Genomic DNA, 20,046 nt, shown 5'->3' on the forward strand with positions numbered 1-20,046 from the left:
TATATACAATGGAGTATTACATGGTAATGAGAAAGAATGAAATATGGCCATTTGTAGGAAAGTGGATGGGCCTCGAGGGTGTCATGCTAAGTGAAATAAGTCAGGCAGAGAAGGAAAGATACCATATGTTTGCACTCATAGGTCTAACAGGAGAAACCTAATGGAGGACCAGGGGGAGGGGAAGAGGGAAAGAGAGTTGGGGAGAGAGAGGGACGCAAAACTTGAGAGACTGTTGAATACTGAAAATGAACTGAGGGTTGAAGGGGGCGGGGGAAAAAGTGGTGGTGGTGATGGAGGAGGGCACTTGAGGGGAAGAGCACTGGGTGTTGTATGGAAACCAATTTGACAATAAACTACTTAAAAAAAAAAAAAGCTTTCCTGAAAGAGCTTACATAATGACCCAGTATACACATGTATATACACATGTGTGCAGTGTTACTATGTGTTTAAGTTTGTATGTGTTTACTGGTTTGTGACATAAAATGAGTGTGTATATGAAACAAAATAGAACTTACCTATCAGTATATCTAGCGTTTACTAATATTTTCTAGTTTATTTGGGGGCACCTGGGTGGCTCAGTCAGTAAAACAGCAACTCTTGATTTCATTTTAGGTCATGATCTCATGGTTCATGAGTTTAAGCCCCCAAGTCAGGCTCTCAAAATAAATATTAAAAAATATTTTTTCTAGTTTATTCAAATGTATTTCATAAGACATTTATTTTTTAAAGAGCTGGTTGTTGAAAGCTGCTGAATTGATATTATAGCCTACTGATGGTTGCAGCTAACAGTTTGGGACAAGAAATCAGTGTTTATAAAGAATGAAGGTTTTGATCAGAGAAGTGATTATAACTGAGCTTCCTTAAGATCATTTTGACAAGAATGTTCACTGTGAATGTGTAGTTGAGAGATTATTTAAGGAAATTAATTAAGGTTATATAAGAAGCCTGATTACAGTATTTTATTTGGAGTGAAGAAGAAATAAATGTTTATTAGAAGGTAAAGTTGTTTAACAGCTGATTGGATGATATTAAGGAGGAGAGGAATAGAGGGCTGATAACTCAGCTTTCTGACTAGTGAGACCTGCTAAATAATTTTGTCACCACCTGTGAGTCAATGAATGCAAAAACAGAACAGGTTTGGGTGGAGGACAAGATGAGAGTTCCCTTTTAGATGTCTTTGATAACAACAGAAGGGAAAATGCCAATAAGCAGCTGAATATATGGCTTTGGAGGTCATTTGAGTTCTGGCCTGGAGACATACAGAGTTAAGAGGCTTTATTTTGCAAATGGTAGTTTATGAAAATGGGTGAAATTGCTTAGATCGAAATATGGAATGAGAAAAAGAGCTATAAAGACAAAATCTGGAGAGTTGAGCAGAGATAGGGAAGAAAGAGTCTCATGAGTAAATTCTGAAGGATCTGATAGGTAAGAAGAAAAATCTGGAGAGGGTTATGTCATGAAATTGAAGGGAAGTGAAAGCTTTAAATAAGGAGGATACATTTAATGGTGTCAACATAGCAGATGTCAAGGTAGATAAGGGCTATAATAAAGTAACTTTAAGGTCATAGTGACCCTGAGCTAATCAGGGTCAAATGTAGAGCTGAACTTGCACCCTGGTCCCTGGAGTATAATGAGATACTCTATTCTCTCCCTATTCAGGAGAGGTGGTATTACTGGAGGCCTAGTGGGTAGCCTCCGACTTCTTACTTATTAGTAACACGGAGCCCCGCCACCTCTCATAACAATGGTGCCCTCTTAGAGAACCTGAACTTCCACCTCCACCTGGCAGTAATGAGGTGGAGCCCACTGCGTACACTGAAAGGCAGTGCCCAGGGAGGCCTGCTAAAGCACAAGAATTAAGTAAAATCTAGAGTCATATAACATAATATTGAAGCTGTCCATTATTTTTCAATTGAAAATTACGAATCAAGAAACAAAGATCTCAAACTGAATGAGAAATCAGACAGTCAACACCAAGATGGCATAGATATTAGAATCATGACAGGGCACCTGGGTGGCTCAGTCAGTTAAGTGTCCAGTTTTTGATTTCGGCTTAGATCATGATCTCTCGGTTTGTGGATTGAAACCCCTCATCAGGCTCTGCTCTGATAGTGCAGAGCCAGGTTGGGATTCTCTCCCCCCTCTCTGTGCCTCCCCTGCTCTCTCTGTTCCTCTCAAAAATAAATAAACTAAAAAAAATGATTTTAAAGCATCCATTATAAAAATTTTTTAATGAACAATTGTGAACATACATGAAACTTAGGGAAAAAATAGATGTAAAGATTAAAGAAATGGAAATTTTAGAACTAAAACTATGGTAACAAAAACTTTGATAGGCTCAACAGCAAAGTAAAGACAGGAAAGAATCAGTGATCTAGAAGATGGAGCCTATTACTAACTACATTCAATTGAAACGCACTATTTATTTCAGTTAAAAGACCAAGATCAACAGAGTGGATTAAACACCATAGCCCAACAATGTCCTGTTTACAAAAAAGTGACTTCAAAGATAATAAGATATGTAAGTTGAAAGTAAAAGGATGGAAACAGATATGCCATGCAAATATTAAAGCAGGAGTTAACTATGTTATCATCAGAAAAATAAACTTAAAAGGCGCCTGTGTGGCTCACTTGGTTGGAGTGTCTGACTCCTGATTTCGGCTTGGGTCATGATCTCATGATTCGCGGACTGAAGCCCTACATCAGGCTCTGCACTGACAGTGTGGAGCCTGCTTGGGATTTTGTCTCTCTCTCCTCCGCATTACCCCTCCCCAGCTCACACGCTCTCGCTTGCACGCGCGCTCTCTCTCTCTCTCTCTCTCTCTCTCTCGCTCGCTCTAAATAAATTAAAATAAACAAATAAGCTTAAAAACAAAGACAACTACCAGGGCTAGAGAGGGGCACTATACAATGGCATGTGAATCTGCCAAGAAGACTTAGTAACCCTAAATGAGTGTGTACCGTACAACAGAGTAACAAAATATGTGAAACAAAAACAGACTGATCTAAAAAGACAAACAGACAAATCCACAAAAAGAGCTGGAGACTTTAATTCCCCTTTATCTATAATTGATAGAACAACTAAACAAAACTGACATTAACAACATTGTCAACCATCAGGATATTATACTTAACATCAAAGAATAATATAACTACCATTTTCAAAGGTACTGTTTTTCCTTTTGAAGATTTAATGGTAATGGAATATGTTCCAGTAAGTTATAGAATGTATCATAGATTAGCTAGCAAGAGAAATTGCCCTACATTTTAAATGCTTAACTTTGCAGATGTTAGATTCCTCTGAGACTTAACAACAAACACATTTGTGTTCAGAGTTCTTCCTAGCTAAGTCAAAAGATGTTATCTCCTACAGATGGCCAACAATGAAAAAATTCTCAATATTATCCATCAGAGAAATGTAAGTCACATTAGGATGGCTCCTATCAAAAAAAAGAGAAGATGACAACGAAGGAAGGAAGGAAGAAAATACCAAGTGTTGCCAGTTATGTGGGCGAACTGGAATCCTTGTGTACTGCTAGTGGGAATGAAAATTGGTAAAACCACGGAGAAAAACAGTAGGGTAACTCCTCAAAAATTAAAAACTGAACTACCTTATGATCCAGCAATCCCACTACTGGGTATATATCGAAAAGAATTGAAAGAATTTGCAAACCAATGTTCATAGTAGCCAAGAGGGGGAGCAACTCATGTCATAGATGGATGAGCGGATAAACAAAATGTGGTATATAGATACAGTGGAATATTACTCAATTCTTAAAAGGAAGGAAATCCGTTCATGCTATAACATGGATGACTGGAAGACATTATACAGAGTGAAATAAGCCAGTCACAAAAACAAATACTGTATGATTCCACTTATATTAGGTATCTGAAGTAGATTTATGGAAAAAGAATCTAAATGGTGGTTATCAAAAGATGGGGGGGTAAGGAATTGTTTAATGAGTATAGAATTTCTTTCCTGCAAGATAAAGTTCTGGAGATCTGTTTCACAACCATGTGAATATACTTAACCCTATTGAACTGGACACTTAAAAATTGTTAAGATTGCGAGTCGCCTGGCTCAGCTGATGGAGCATGTAACTCTTGATCTTGGATTTGTTAAGTTTAAGTCTCCTGTTTAAAAAATTGTTAAGATTGTAAATTTGATATTTGCATTTTTATCATAATTTAAAAAAAAAGATGTTATCTCTTAATTCTAATGTATACTACCTTAAGACACCAATCCCGAAGTCTTAAGTCAGTGTGCAAAACAATACCACTGTGGTTGGATGAAGTGTTGTTCTGTTAGTGTCAATTAGGTAAAGCTGTTTGATAGTGCTATTTGGGTCATCTGTTTTACTGATTTTCTGCCTACTTGTTCTATCAATTATTGAGAAGGTTGTGGGTTTCCAAGTATAATAATTTTTCCTTATGATTTCACTTGTGTTTCATTTAAAGAACAAGACAAACTGAAAATAAGAGACAACCTACCCCCGACTTTTAAATACAGGGAACAAACTGGTGGTTGCCAGAGGAGAGTTGGGTGGGGGGGGGGGGTAGTGGGGTGGGGGAACAGGTGAAATAGATAATGAAGATTAAGAGTACACAAATCTTGATGAGCACTGAGTAATGTGTAGAATTGTTGGACCATTATGTTGTACACCTGTTCTTTTTTGCCTTATGTATTTTGAACATTTGTTGTTAGGTACGTACACGGGGTTTTTGTTTGTTTGTTTGTTTGTTTTTTTGGAGAATCAACCCTTTGTCCCTCTACCTTGATAATCTCCTTGTGCATAAGTCTTCTTTGTTCAAAATGAATGTAGTTACTCCAGCTTTGTCTTGGTTCTTGTTTGCATGGTATGGTATATATTTCTCCATCCTTTTACTTTTAACTTACGTATTTCTTTAATTTTAAAATAACTTTTGTTTTTGATAGCATATAGTCGAATCTGAAAAATAAGTTGAATGCCTGTGTTTTGTTTACATTGTAGTTTATTATGTTTCATACTTCTGTCTTTTCACATTGTACTAGAGATTTTATAGTATTTGCTTACACCCTTGAAATTCTTAACATTTTCAGGAGGCCCCTTGACATTTTACATTAGCAGTTTAAAACTACATTAAACTTATATTATCTAAAGGTTCTGCCTTTTCTGATCTAAATCTGTATTCCAAATGTAAAAGGAAACCTAACAAAATCTATGGTTTTTAGAAAAATCTGTATATATTTCTCTCATGACATATTTGGAAGTGAATTAAAAAGAAACTTTTATCTTAAACTTCACTATATTAAAATAAGTAATTCAGCTGTTACTAGAGCTGCTCATTTCCATTTCTAACTCTATAAGTAGGAAACAAAGCTTTTTTTTTTCAGTGTTTTTCTTAATAAACAATATTGTATTAGTTTCAGGTTCAGCAATTCTGTACATTACTCAGTGCTTGTCAAGATAAGTATACTCTTAATCTCTATGATCTGTCCTCCCACCCACCTCTCCTCTGGCAACCACCAGTTTGTTTTCTATATTTAAAAGTGTGGGGGTGGGTTGTCTCTCATTTTGTCTTGTTGCTTAAATGTCACACATGAGTGAAATTACATGGTACTTGTCTTTCTCTGACTTACTTTACTTAGCATATAACCTCTGGGTCTATCCATGTTGTTGTATATGGCAAGATCTCATTCTTTTTGATGGATGAGTAAAACTCTATTGTGTCTATGTACCACATTTTAGTCCATTCACTGTGGATGACCACTTGTCTTGGCTATTGTTAGGTAACACTGTAATAAACATAGGGGTGCATGTCTTTTCAAAATGGTGTTTTTGGGGCACCTGGGTGGCTCAGTCGGTTAAGTGTCTGTCTTCGGCTCAGGTCATGATCTCATGGTTTGAGCCCCGCATTGGGCTCTGTGCTGACAGCTAGCTCAGAGCCCGGAGCCTGCTTCGGATTCTTTATCTCCTTTTCTCTCTGACCCTCCCCTGCTTGCACTGTCTCTCTCTGTCCCTCAAAAATAAATTTTAAAAATGGTGTTTTAATTTTCTTTGAGTAAATACTCAGTAGTGGACTTACTGGGCTCATATAATAATTCTATTTTTAATTTTTGAGACACCTCCTGCTTTTTTGCACAGTAACTGCACCAATTTTCCCACCAGCAGTACCTGAAGGTTCCTTTTTCTCCATATTTTCACCAATACTTGTTTTTGTTTTGTTTTTAAAGCTACCCTGACAAGTATAAGGTGATTATCTCATTGTGGTTTTGAATTGGATTTCCCTCATGATTAATGATGTCGAGCATCTTTTCATGTGTCTGTGGGCCATCTGTATGTCTTTGTGAAAATGTCTATTTGTGCCTTCTGACCATTTTAGTGTTTGGTTTTTTCCAAGTTGAGTTGAATAAGTTCTTTATGTATTTTGCATAGTAACCTTTTGTTGATATATCATTTGCAGACATCTTCTCCCATGTAGTAGGTTGCTTTTTTATGTTGTTGATAGTTTCCTTCACTGTGTAAAAGCTTTTTTTTTTTTTAATTTTGGTGTAGTCCCAATAGTTTAGTTTCATTTTTGTTTCCCTTGCCTGAGGAATCGTATCTCGAAAAACATCTCTGTGACTAATGTCAAAGAAATTACTGCCTATATTCTAGGATTTTTACAGTTTTCAGATCTCACATTTAGATCTTTAATCCATTTTGAGTTTATTGTTGTGTTTCGTTTAAAAAAGTGGTCCAGTTTTAATTTTTTGCATGTAGCCATCCAGTTTTCCTGACACCATTTGTTAAAGAGTCTTTTCCCTGTTCTATATTCTTGCATCCTTTATTGGGTAGTATGGACATTTTAACAGTATTAGTTCTCCCAATCCATGAACATATAATATCTTTCCATTTGTATCATCTTCAGTTCCTTTCGTCAGTGTTTTATAGTTTTCGGAGTATGGATCTTCCATTTCTTTGGTTACGTATATTCCCAGGTATTTTATTAATTTCTCTTTCTGCTAGTTTATTATTAGTGTGTGGAAATGCAACAGATTTCTATAGATTAAATTTGTGTCCTGTGACTTTACTGAATTCAGTGATCAGTTCTAGTAGTTTCTTGGAGTCATTGGGGTTTTCTATATATAGTATTATGTCACCTGCAAAAAGTAAAAGTTTTACTTCTTCCTTACCAATGTGGATGCCTTTTCTTTCTTTTTTTTGTTTGTTTGATTACTGTAGGTAGGACTTCTAGTCCTATATTAAATAAAAGTTTTGAGGTTGGCTATTTTTGCCTTGTTCCTGATCACATGGGAAAAGCTCTGTTTTTCACTAGTGAGTATTATGTTAACTGTCAGTTTTTCACATATTGCTTTTTATAATGGTGAGGTATGTTCCCTCTAAACTTACTTTTTTGAAAATTTTCATTATGAATGGGTATTATACTTTGTGAGATGATTTTGCTGCATCTGTTGAGATGATCATTTGGTTTTTACCCTTTCCCTTGTTAATATGATGTATCACATTAATTTGTGAATATTGAACCACACTTGCATCCCAGGAATGAATCCCACTTGATAATGGTGAATGATTTTTTTAAATGTATCATTGGATTTGGTTTGCTACTATTTTATTGAGGACTTTTGCATTTTTGTTCATCAGATATTGATCAGTAATTCTCTTTTTTTTTTTTTTTTTAGTGTTTTTATCTGGTTTTGGTATCAGGATAATGCTGGAAGCTTTTCCTTCCCTACTTTTTGGAATAGTTTGAGTAGCGTAGATACTAACTTTTCTTTAAAGTTTTAGAAGAGGGGCACCTGCGTGGCTCGGTTGGCTAAGCGTCCGTCTTCGGCTCAGGTCATATCACAGTTTGTGAGTTTGAGCCCTACATCGCATTCTGTGATGACAGCTCAGAGCCTGGAGCCTGCTTTGGATTCTATGTACCCTCGCTTTCTCTCTGGCCCTTTGTCGCTCATGTGCTGTCTCGCAAAAATAAATAAACTTAAAAAATAAAAATAAGAAATAATAAAATTATGGAAGAATTCACCAAAGAAGCCATCCAGTCCTAGACTTCTGTTTTTTAGGGAGATTTTTTGGACTGACTCAATTTCTTTGCTAATAATCTGTTTTAATTTTTTGTTCTGCTTCAGTTTGGAAAGGTTATATATTTCTAGGAATTTATCCATTTCTTCTAAGTTGTCAAATTTATTAGCATATTGTTTTTCAAAATAGTCTCTCATAATCCTTTGTATTTCTGTGGTGGTTGGTATTTTTCCTCCATTTTGATTTTATTTATTTGAGTCTTCTTTTTTTTGTCTTGAATCTGGCTTATCAATTTTGTTTATCTTTTCAGAGAATTAGCTCCTGATTTTGTTGACCTGTTTTGTTGTTGGTTTTTTTTTTTTTTTTTTTTTGGTCTCTACCTCATTTATGTGTACTTTAATTATTATGATTTCCTTCCTTCTACTTGTTTTCAGTTTTGTTTCTTTTTCTAGCTCCTTGGAGGTGTGAGATTAGGTAACTTTTTTGAGATTGTTTTGTTTTTTAAGTAGACTTGTATTGCTATTATCTTCCCTCTTAAATAGCTTTTGTTGTTTCCCAAAATATATTTTATTTGTTTGCTTGTTTGTTTAATTTTGGTAAGAGTGCATGGCTCGGGGAGGGGATAGAGGGGGAGAGACAGAGACAGAGAATCTTAAGCTGGCCCCACGCTTAACATGGAGCCTGATGTGGGACTTGATCCATGACCCTGGGATAATGATCTGAACAGAAATCAGGAGTCAGATGCTTAACTGACTGAGCCACCCAGAAGCCCCTGGACTGTTGTATTTTTACTTTTGTCTCTGTGTATTTTTTATTTCCTCCTTGATACCTGGGTTGATCCACTCATTGTTTTTTAGTCTTATGTTATTTAGCCTTCATTTATTTGTGACAAACTTAAACTTTGCCAGTATTACAAGAAATGGTAAAAAAAAAAAAAAGAAAGAAGAAATGGTATGGTATTGCATCTCGACAATGTTAATGAAATGTGGAGAAGAAAATAATTATTTTAATAAGAACTAACTTCAAAGCCAGATAGAGTGATATTTAAATGATTTATGCAGTGAAAGAAAAAGAAAATGCACCCAAGTTGAAGACATTCCCACTTCGGTAATAAACTTGGATTTTCCCTGTTATTCTAAAATAAGAGACATGGGGCACCTGGCTGGCTCAGTCTGTAGCACATGACTCAGTCTTGGAGTCATGAGTTTGAGCCCCACATTGGGCATACAGCCTACTTTAAAAAAATAAATCTAGGGGCACCTGGGTGGCTTAGTCGGTTAAGCATTCAACTTTGGCTCACGTAATATCTCACAGTTCATGGGTTCAAGCCCCGCGCCAGGCTCTGTGCTGACAGCTAACTCAGAGCCTGGAGCCTGTCTTCAGATTCTGTGTCTCCCTCTCTCTGACCCTCCTCTTCTCATGCTGTCTCTCTTTCTCAAAAATAAATAAAAACATTTAAAAAATAAGTTAAAAGAATAAAATCATTTAAAAAAATTAGAGGCATGGTTCTTCTAATTAATCTTTAGTTCTAATACATGTATGTAAAAAAAAATCCCCAGAATTAAGTATAGTCAAAGAAATACTTATGGATATTTATCAGATCAAAAAGACAAAACTAGGTACTTTAATTAAAAAACATAGCTTTATTTACACATGAAGTAGAGTACCAATTTCCTTAAATCATTTTTATCTTTCCTTTTTTAAGTTGAATTATGTCTTTATTCATTTTAATTTTACAAAGTAGCCATTGTAGTTTGGGGTAGTAAAAGCTTCCTGGTTCATCCATTGTGGTAGAGTCCCTACATTCAGATTTAGTTCAGGGTACGTTCTGTTTTGAGTATATAATTGTTGAATTTAGCAGTTGATATAAATTATGCCATGAGGTGATTTATTGTCTTCTGTTATCTTTTGTGGGCACATACAGATTTGCCCTAACTCAGTATATCTGTTAAGTTACATCCTTTTCATTAGAACTTGAGCTTTTAAAAAAATGTTCAAATATTAGGATAAAAGTGACCGGTCTTAAAGATTTGTCCTGTGGGATATTTGCTGTTTCTGTAAGATTTTACAAGGTTTTCAGATGCTTTTCATATTAATAAAACAAATATGGTTATAAGCTTGAATTTGTATAGCTCCTCTGAGGGAGCTTGGAACATTATCAATTAATCAACTGATTTTATAACATTGATAATATATAATAATATATATTGATAATATATCAGTTTCCTTTTATAATATTAAGGATCATCACTATTTGTTTTGATAAAGACCTATAGAATATGTGCTGCTGAAGCGAGCACGATAAAGATGTATAGAAAAAACAACCAAGCAAGGAAGAATTAGAACCCATGTAAGATCACTTTCAAAATCATGATTACAATTTCACTTTTGTACAGCTTCTTTCTAATTTTTTTATGTCTTTTAAAAAGTAGTCTATGGCTGAATCTTCATGTTTTATTAACTGAACTATTTAAAACAGAATAAACACTTCATAAAGATAACAGCTTTCTTGAGATATGATGTACGTACCATTATAATATTCACTCATTTAAAATATATATTCAGGGACGCCTGGGTGGCTCAGTCAGTTAAGCTTCCAACTTTGACTTCCAACTAAGATCATGATCTTACGGTTTGTGGGTTTGAACCCCACATCGGGCTCTTGCTGAAATCTCAGAGCCTAGAGCCTACTGCAGATTCTGTATCTCCCTCTCTGTCCCTCCCCAGCTTGTGCTTTGTCTCTGTCTCTCAAAAATAAGCAGTAAAAAAATTTTTTTAATAAAAAAATATATTCAGGGGTGCTTGGCTGACTTAGTTAGAAGAGTGTGTGACCCTTGATCTTGGGGTTGTGAGTTTGAACCCCAAGGTGGATGTAGAGATTACTAAAACAATTTTTAAAATATTTAAAGTATGTATTCAGTGAGTTAGTATATTCAGATAGTTGTATGGCCATCATAATATTAGAACATTTTCATCCCTCAAATGAATCCCATTAGCATTGAGTCCTCATTTCCCTCCAATCCTACCCCCAGCAATAGGCAACCACCAGTCTCCTCCTTGTCTCTGTGAGTTAGCATATTCTGAAAATTTCATATACATGTAATCATGCAATACGTGGTCCTTTGAGACTAGTGTTGTTCACTGAGCATAATGTTTTCAAGGCTGTTCCATGTTGCAGCAGGTATCAGTACTTCATTTCTTTTTATTACTAAATAATATTCCATTGTATAGATACATCACATTTTATTTTTCTGTTCTTTAGTTGAGCATTTTTGTTATTTCCACTTTTTGGCTATCATGTATGTTACTATGAACATTCATAAATGTGTACTTGTTTTAAAAGATCAGATCTTGGAAATCATAGTTTTATTCTCAAATGTCACTTTCATTCCTTGAAAATAATATATTAGTTAATCATTGTGTAGAATATGAAGTAAAACTTGGCTAATAAATTTTTTCAGTTGTAGGAAATAGAGATGGTGGTGGCTAAGTAGATACTTGATCACTATTTGTTTCTGACATAAGGTAAACTGTTTATTCATTATATTTATTTGTTTTTAATAAAATAGATATTTGGTGCTTGAAAAACTGAAGAAAGAAGAAGCTGACCGAATTCATATATTCAGTTCTTTTTTCTATAAACGCCTTAATCAGAGGGAAAGAAGAAATCTACATGAAACAACTAATCTATCGTAAGTGAAGCTCTGAAAATATTTAACAAATCTGTAGGAAGTCTCTCAAGTTTAATAAAAAAGTACTTGATTTATATTGAGGCAATATCTTTTAATTGCCAATTAGCAAAATTAATATAATTCATAATACTCTAAAGCCTCAAGAATACTTTGAATTCAATAAAGGGTTTTGGTCCAATATCTAAATCAGTATTTCCCAAATATGCCTAATAGTTTAAAAAAAAATTACTTGGATGCCTATTAAATACAGTTGGCTTTGTTTTACCCTAGATGTTCCATTCATAATATTTAAGAGAGCAATCTCTGAATCTGTACTTGTTTTAGAATAATCTTTTTTTAAAAATGTTTATTTATTTGAGAGAGAGAAAAAGAAGGAAAGAAAGAATCTCAACCGCTGAGAGTGCAGAGCCCAACATGAGGCCCAGTCTCATTAACGGTGAGATCATGATCAGAGCTGAAATCAAGAGTCAGATACTCAACCTACTGAGCCATGCAGGCACTTCAAATCTGTATTTTTAATAAGTTACTTGGATAATTCTGCTCAGACAAGTTAAGGAAATATTGTTGTATATATTAAGCTCCATTCCATGTATTTATAATTGCGTTCCACATAATGATTGCATCCAGCTCTGATATGTACTGATAATTTGTCAAAAGATATATTCAGAGTGCCCTAAGTTCTGTCAAATATCTCGAATTGATGGTTGCTATGCATAATAATATTTCATACTGTTTCAGTGATTTCCTAATTTTATATCTTAAGTTGATGAGAGCGACTGGTTTGACCAATGTCCATAGTCTATTTTATTTCATCTATAATGCTCACTTTGGGGCGCCTGGGTGGCTCAGTTGGTTAAGCATCCAGCTTCGGCTCAGGTCAGATCTCACGGTTCGTGGGTTCGAGCCCCGTGTCGGGCTCTGTGCTGACAGCTAGCTCAGAGCCTGGAGCCTGTTTCAGATTCTGTATCTCCCTCTCTCTCTGCCCCTCCCCTGCTCCAGCTGTCTCTCTCTGTCTCTCAAAAATAAAAAAATAAAAAAAAGCATATAATGCTCACTTTTCCTGCTCTCTTCTCTTCAAGTCAAGGTCTAATACACTATTCACTTAGTAGTAGCAGGAATTAAATAATTCTTGCAGATTCAATAATGGGCAGTTTCATATCTTCTGGGTCCCATCTGAGATGTTCTGTTTTCTTTTCCCAGCTTGTTGAAATCATCTTATACAACTATTTTATTTGTTAACATCTTAGCCTTCATGATTTATAAATGGCTGCATATAAGCTGAAGCACTAGAAACATTTCAGAAGCTTGATAGTTTATCTCTTGTCTTCCAGAATACAGCAAAAACGACATGGGAGAGTAAAAACATGGACCCGGCATGTAGATATTTTTGAGAAGGATTTTATTTTTGTACCCCTTAATGAAGCGTGAGTAAGAATTTTCTTTATGTAAATATGAAAGTTATTTTTAGAAAATGTATTCATGATGTGAAGAATTTATTTATTTTAAACTTTCTGAAATATATTGTATATATCTATATTTTACTGCTTATTTTATGAAAATGCAGTTTTCCAGTGAATCATTTAAGACATATTTTACAAACACTGGCAAGAAAATTTTCCAATTTTAGTAGTTTTATTTGTCAACATAGAATAATGTCATTTTTAAAAAGTGGTGCTTGTGGTCTACCAAACATCCTATGAAAAGGCTTCCTTATAGGGAGTAATGACTAGGTCACATAGAAGATTTTGGATCTTTAGTTTAAAAAATCTTTGGCTCTTAACCAAAAAAAGAAAAGATGACTAGATTTATGTCATTTACTCAATTTGAAAACCATGCTGACTTACTGGAGGCTATTTTCTAAATAAATGGATGTGGTTAAATATTTTATGTTATTCTCCCACAGTGATCAGAGAGGCACCGAGTATAGGATCAGAGTGTAGATTTGAGAGTTTTTATACCTTATGTTTCTGTTTTCCTATGCCTTCCAGCCAAAAAATCTTAGGAATGCACCTGTGGTTAGGCAACTTGGGTTTGTTACTTACATCAAGGGAGAACACATACCATTGGCAACCATGGAGCCTCTAAGTAAAAGTGTGTTTAAAACAGCCTATGACAAAGTTTGGGCTTTGGTTTGATCATTTAGGGAAAGGTATAAGGAAACAGTTGTTTGCTTGGGTAAAGAAGTGGCATTTACCATTTAGCAAAAGGGGAATATTTGATATTCATTTGCTTGTGTTGTGACCTAGTTTGTCTCTGCTTAGACAAATTGAGAAATGGTCTTGCTTTGTCTCAATTTATTATGATTGCAGAGTGTCTGAGGTTGATACTCAATAAGACTGTTTATGTCTAATAAGCCTAAGTGTGCCATACTAGCTTTTGAATGTGTTCTTTTTTTCTCACTATGAAAAACGAATTCACTCAACAGTATAATGAAATTCTATTTATTTAAAATCATATGTTAATCATGAGACCTATGGTCTCTAATGAGTGCAGTCACAAATAGGTAGGCTAGGTTAACACTGCTTATGGCTATAAAGCCCAGCTTCTTCAAAGCTGTATGTTTAAGTCAAACATGGTATCATGATTTAAAACCAAGTTTAAAACTAATTCTTAATCTCTTCATTATCCTCAAAAATAACATTTCTTGACAATAATTTATCATGAAGAGTAATGTGAACTGCCTGCCTAGCTAAAAGGGAAGGTCTACATAGTAAGCTGTTAGTCAGAAATGAATTATAAAGATATAAAATTGAAATATAATTTAAGGTACATACTTTGGCAAAAGAGGCACATTCCTCTTAGTATATCTGATGTGGATTGAAGCTATGATCAATGTTTCCAGTTATCTTGGTGGAAGATAGACCATGAACCAAGATGTAGAGTCAGTAAAGGATTTTGCAAAAGAACTGTGCCATTTGTAGATGGAAGAATAGCCTCCAAGTCACAAGTGTTCATTTTGTTTTATTGTTTTTGTTTTTGAAGAGGTACAGACACAAAGATTTATATTCACTTTAGATAGGCTGGTGTGTATTTTGCTATCTGTTTTGTTTCAAATTTTCCTTGTGGTGGTAGTTTCTTTTAAAGTTTGTAAGCGAATACATCTTAAGTGAAATCACTTGTTCTGGCTTCTCCCACTGGTGATTTAAGGTCAATTTACCTGCTATTAAAAGGGATCAAAAAGCAAAACATTTTAACATTTTCTTAGAGGTTGAAAGTTACTTCAAATGTGTCTGATTCAACTTTATCCTTTCAGCTAGATGAAGAGTTTTTTTTTAGGTTTTAGGTATATAACAGAAAACTTATGGTTTACACATATTGTCATACCTAAGAAATGTGATAGACTTTTAGGTTAAGAATTAATATTTTATTAATATTGATCATTAACCATAATAATTTTTAAAACACATTTTTTCACATTTAACTTTTCTGACATTGAGATGAGGTTTAACCATGTCTTGGAGTTAAGAAAGGGAGAAGAATGGTGTGATTTTCTTTCTACTACCCCAGCCTGAAGTCCCTAGGATACTAAAGATACTTTAGAACAGGAGAGAAGCATTCCTCCATCTGGCCTTTATATTACTGAGGATGAAGCAAGACTATCACCTGATGAAGAGACACTGTTTCTTATTATTACCTTGGGGGAATTTAACATTTTGTAAAAATGAGAATATAGAATAAATTTTGTTCATGTCCACTCAGCAAATACCTATTGAACACCGTGCTATATGATAAACACTGTATTCAGCTAATAAGTTATCTGACACCTATAGCATATAGCACTGTCTAGCAAACAGTGAGTTAATAAAATTTCTTGTTGGATTAATGAATATTAGCCAGTGTTAGCTGTGTAGCTTTTTACTCATGGCTTATAACCTATTATTGGAAACTGTGATACCTGAATCAAGCTATATCCTGAGCACCCAACTGACAGCTGGAACTCTATGAATATTTGAAGTTTTATAATAATACTTACAGTGGAAATGCTATTTCCATTTAGTGTATATACATTTTAATATAGTATAAGACAGAATTATTTAATATTTTCAACATTAAGAAAATCTTAATCTTATTCTTAAAAACAGACATGGTAAAAATTTTTTTATAAACTACACATATGTGCAATATTCAGAAATGTTCAAAATTATATAGTCTAATTAGACTTCTGAAAACATTTTCATCTTGAGTTTTCTATCCTTTGACATAAATAGGTCAAGAAAAAGGTAAATGGAAATGGTGAATTACAGTGTTCAAATTTATGTTTTTTTGAATTGTCTAAGAATAAGAATGAATTTTTCATTCAAAACAATAAAGATTCAAAGGATTGCTTGCAAAAGTGAATGCAGGCTACATAATTCAAAAAAATATTATTTTTGAGTAGACATTATAGTCTATTAATGATCATATAAACATAATAGAATTTTAAAAATTGAGCATTTAATTTGTTGGCAAATGCTTTAGAAAAAATATTTCAACTGATACTTATTGCCAAATATAATAGGCTCTTCTAATAACATATTCAGTAGTTTCATTTGTTTTTTACAGTGCACACTGGTTTTTGGCTGTGGTTTGTTTCCCTGGTTTGGAAAAACCAAAGTATGAACCTAATCCTCATTACCATGAAAATACAGTCATGCAAAAATGTTCAACTGTAGAGGACAGTTGTATTTCTTCTCCTTCAGCCAGTGAAATGGACAGTTCACAAAATTGTTCTGCCAAGCCTGTAATTAAGAAGATGCTAAACAAAAAACATTGTGTAGCTGGAATTGATTCAAGTGCTGAACAGGAAGAAAGTGACCCTCATTCTCGGAGAAACATAGGCAGTGTGAAATGTAGTCTGAAAAAAATAAATCATACTGCAAGTGAAAATGAAGAATCAAATAAAGGAGAATCCACATGCCAGAAAGCTGTCGATAAGACTAAAAGTGAAAATGGCCTACAGAATATATATTTAAGTTCTATGCACCATACAGGTATGTTTCTGAATATTTTGAAATAAGGAATTCAGAATAAACTGGATCTTTTATACATAGGATTAAGATTTTATGGAACACTTTTATTTTAAGTCACGTTTATTGACATGACGGCTTACAGTAACATTTGCCATTTTATAACAATAGCCCAGTGAGCATTGATAAATATGTACAGTCATGTAATCTCTATAGCAATCAAGATTTAGAACATTTCCATCACTCTAAAAAAAATTCCCTTATGCTTTCCACACCTCATAGAAAGTTTAAAAGTTGTACTACAAGGTCTATATTTTTAATTTATAACAACTTAGTTTTATTCTTATTTCATAGGAAATTTACTGTATTTGGCAGAAACAGTAGTTGTGGACAGTTGTAGATCTTTAAGGTGAATTAGTTTATTTTTAATTCACAGATAGGCAAATAGAGATGAAATAGTAAGAGTCAGAAATTAAAGCTTTTCCCTCCAAAATAGTTGTTGGCATTCAAATTAAAGGTTAGTTCCTTATTCCTCACTCTCTCCTTCATGGTTTTTGGTGGGAAGAAGAGTACTGCTCTAACTTCTGCTTTATTATTTCTCTTTTGTTCTGTTGAATCAATTTTTTTCCTTGAATTGGTTCCATATTTCTTGCACTTGTTAGAGAGATCTAAAGTTTCTCTTCCAATACTTAAATTTCATATGAAATCAGTTGTTTAATTTTCTCTTCAACCCAAAAGTAAAATAGTCTACTACATAAAATCCGTAATATGTTAGTGAGATATGCCTTGCTTATTAAACTGTGAATAAATTTAATACATTTTCTTTGGAGGACAAAAGTCAGAAAAAGACAGAAAATTACATGAATTCAGAAAGAACCTACCAAAAATTAAGAATGCTGAACATAGTCTTGGTACTTTTACCACCTTATTTTAGTGACTCAGATGTTTCTGAGTTTTATAAGAATATTTTTTTGTTTGACATATTTGCTAACGAGTAAAAAAAAAATAAGAGAGGCTATGCATAGTTATATTAAAGATTAATTACTGAGACACCTGGGTGGCTTAGTTGGGTAAGTGTCCAACTTCAGCTCAGGTTGTGATCTCATGGTTCGTGAGTTCAAGCCCTGTTGTCAGGCTCTGTGCTGAAAGCTCAGAGCTTGGAGCCTGCTTTGAAATCTGTCTGTCTATCTCTTTGTCTCCCCACTTCCCACTCCCACTCTGTCTCTCTCTTTTTCTCCCCCCCTCAAAAAAAAAAACATTAAAAAAGCTTTTTTAAGATTAATTACAATTTTGGCATTCTGAAGACTAAGCCTTCAAAGCAATGTGCACAGTTTCTCATCCCCTTTAAAACAGTCTTGCCAATTAGCACATGACATAAGAGAAATGTAAATCACAACCACAATGAGATACTTCATATACTAGTATAGTATGGCTACAATCAAAAAGATATTAACAGGTATGGGTGAGGATACAGAGAAATCAGAATCCCTCTTGTTACTAGAGGAAATATAAAATGATGCAGCTGCTTTCTTTGGAAGACAGTTTGATAGTTCCTTTAAAAATTAAATGTAGGGCGCCTGGGTGACTCAGTTGGTTAAGTGGCCAACTCTTGATTTTGGTTCAGGTCATGATCTCTATGGTTCCGGAGTTTGAGCCCATCATTGGGCTCTGTGCCTACAGTGCAGAAGCTGCTTGGGATTCTTTCACTCCCTCTCTATTTCTCTCTCTCTCTCTGTCCCTACCCTGCTTTCTCTCTCTCTAAAAATAAAGTTTAATTAAAGGTAGAGTTAACATATGACCCAGCGATTTCACTCCTACATATATATCCAAGAAAAATAAAAGCACACAAAAACTTGGGCACGAATGTTCATAGCAACTTTATAGTAACCAGAATGTAGGAGCAACCCAAATGTTCATCCACTGACAAATGGATAATCACTTAGTGATATATCTATCCACTGTAATGTTACTAGGTCATAAAAAGGAATACTGCTACATGCTACAACATGGATGAGTCTTGAAAATACTGTGAAAGTTGTCACAAAAGACCACATGTTATATGATTCTATTTGTACGAAATCTCCCAAACAGGAAAATCTATGGAGTGGATTAGTAGTTGCTTAGGGCTAGTGTGGTGTGGCAGACAGGAATGTGAGGAGGAGGGAAATAATGGCTGTTGTACAGTGTTTCTTACTGAGATTTTAAAATTTACTCTGATGGTAGTAGTACATATGTGTAAATATATCAAAAACAACTGAATTGTACACTTTTTTGCGAGAGAGTACATGCTTATGAGTGGGGGAGGGGCAGAAAGAGAGGCTTGAACCCACAAACTGTGAGATCATGACCTGAGCTGAAACCAAGAGTCAAACCTTAACTGAGCCACCCAGGTACCCCCTGAATTGTACACTTTAAATGGGTAAATTTTATGATATTTGAATTATATTTGCATAGTATTATTTTCTTTAAAAGTTCTCCATTGATCAGTAATCTTACACACTGTAATGTGAATTCAAATGAGAAATGATTTAATGTTTGGGGCACCTGGGTGGCTTTTGGTTTTGTTAAGCATCTGACTTTTTATTTCAGCTCAGGTCATTATTTCAGGGTTCATTAATTCGAGCCCCACGTCAGGCTCTGTGCTGACAGTATGGAGCCTGGTTGGGGTTCTCTGCCCCCCTACCCCCACACCGGCCCCTCCCTCCCTTTCTCTCTCTCTCTCTCTCTCTTCTTTCCCCACTTGCTTTCTCAGAAAAATAAATAAATGCACTTTAAAAAATGAATTAAAGTTCATGACTTAATGGGACAAAGACTAGGGCTTCATATGTATATATCCTAGAAATTCCTTGTAGCCCTTTTCTTCAAATTAATCTTCTAGCCAAGTAGTATCCAGTTAAATTCAAGTAAATATCCTTACAAATCCTAGTGGAGATCAAAGTATAGAATCATCTGTTTGCCTTTCTAGTATTTATCCCCTCCCCCCCCCCCTTTTTTTAAAACTATGGTTTGTGTATTTGTTTTTGTTTTGTTTTTGGTATGTCTGTAGCCATATCAACTATATCTTCCCTAAGGGAAATTAATTTACCTTTATTGGGTGTGATACCTTGATATTTTCTCTTCTTTTCAATACTTGCCTTAACCAATGATGATGGTATCCCACAGTTTGAAAAATAGTGCTCTAGAGTGAGTCTGTGCATTTCCGTGCTTTTATCAGATGTTTCCGAGGGATCACTCACACAAAAGTACATTAAATAAGAGTGCTCTCTAGAGGTGCTTCCACTGCCTCAGAGAGGCTGGTTATATAGTCTGTTCTATATCAAATGATGGCATGTTTAAAATTAGATAGGAGCTTATAAGAATTTTAGTTATTATTAATATTTCAATAATTTCCATTTGGTCTGG

At 34.6% G+C, this 20,046-nt stretch overlaps 1 protein-coding gene across 5 annotated transcripts in view; it reads left to right on the plus strand.

The window, feature by feature from the left end:
• SENP6 (SUMO specific peptidase 6) overlaps positions 1-20,046 on the plus strand; it is a 112,312-nt gene that overhangs the window by 84,161 nt on the left and 8,105 nt on the right. For all 5 annotated transcript variants that reach the window (XM_029943733.1, XM_029943730.1, XM_029943731.1 and 2 more), the window contains 3 exons: positions 11,576-11,698; positions 13,030-13,122; positions 16,241-16,668. In XM_029943733.1, the coding sequence (XP_029799593.1) occupies positions 11,576-11,698; positions 13,030-13,122; positions 16,241-16,668 (644 nt within the window). The remainder of the gene's footprint in view (positions 1-11,575; positions 11,699-13,029; positions 13,123-16,240; positions 16,669-20,046) is intronic.

This window comes from Suricata suricatta, chromosome 7 (assembly GCF_006229205.1).
Source record: "Suricata suricatta isolate VVHF042 chromosome 7, meerkat_22Aug2017_6uvM2_HiC, whole genome shotgun sequence".
Classification (NCBI taxonomy): domain Eukaryota; kingdom Metazoa; phylum Chordata; class Mammalia; order Carnivora; family Herpestidae; genus Suricata; species Suricata suricatta.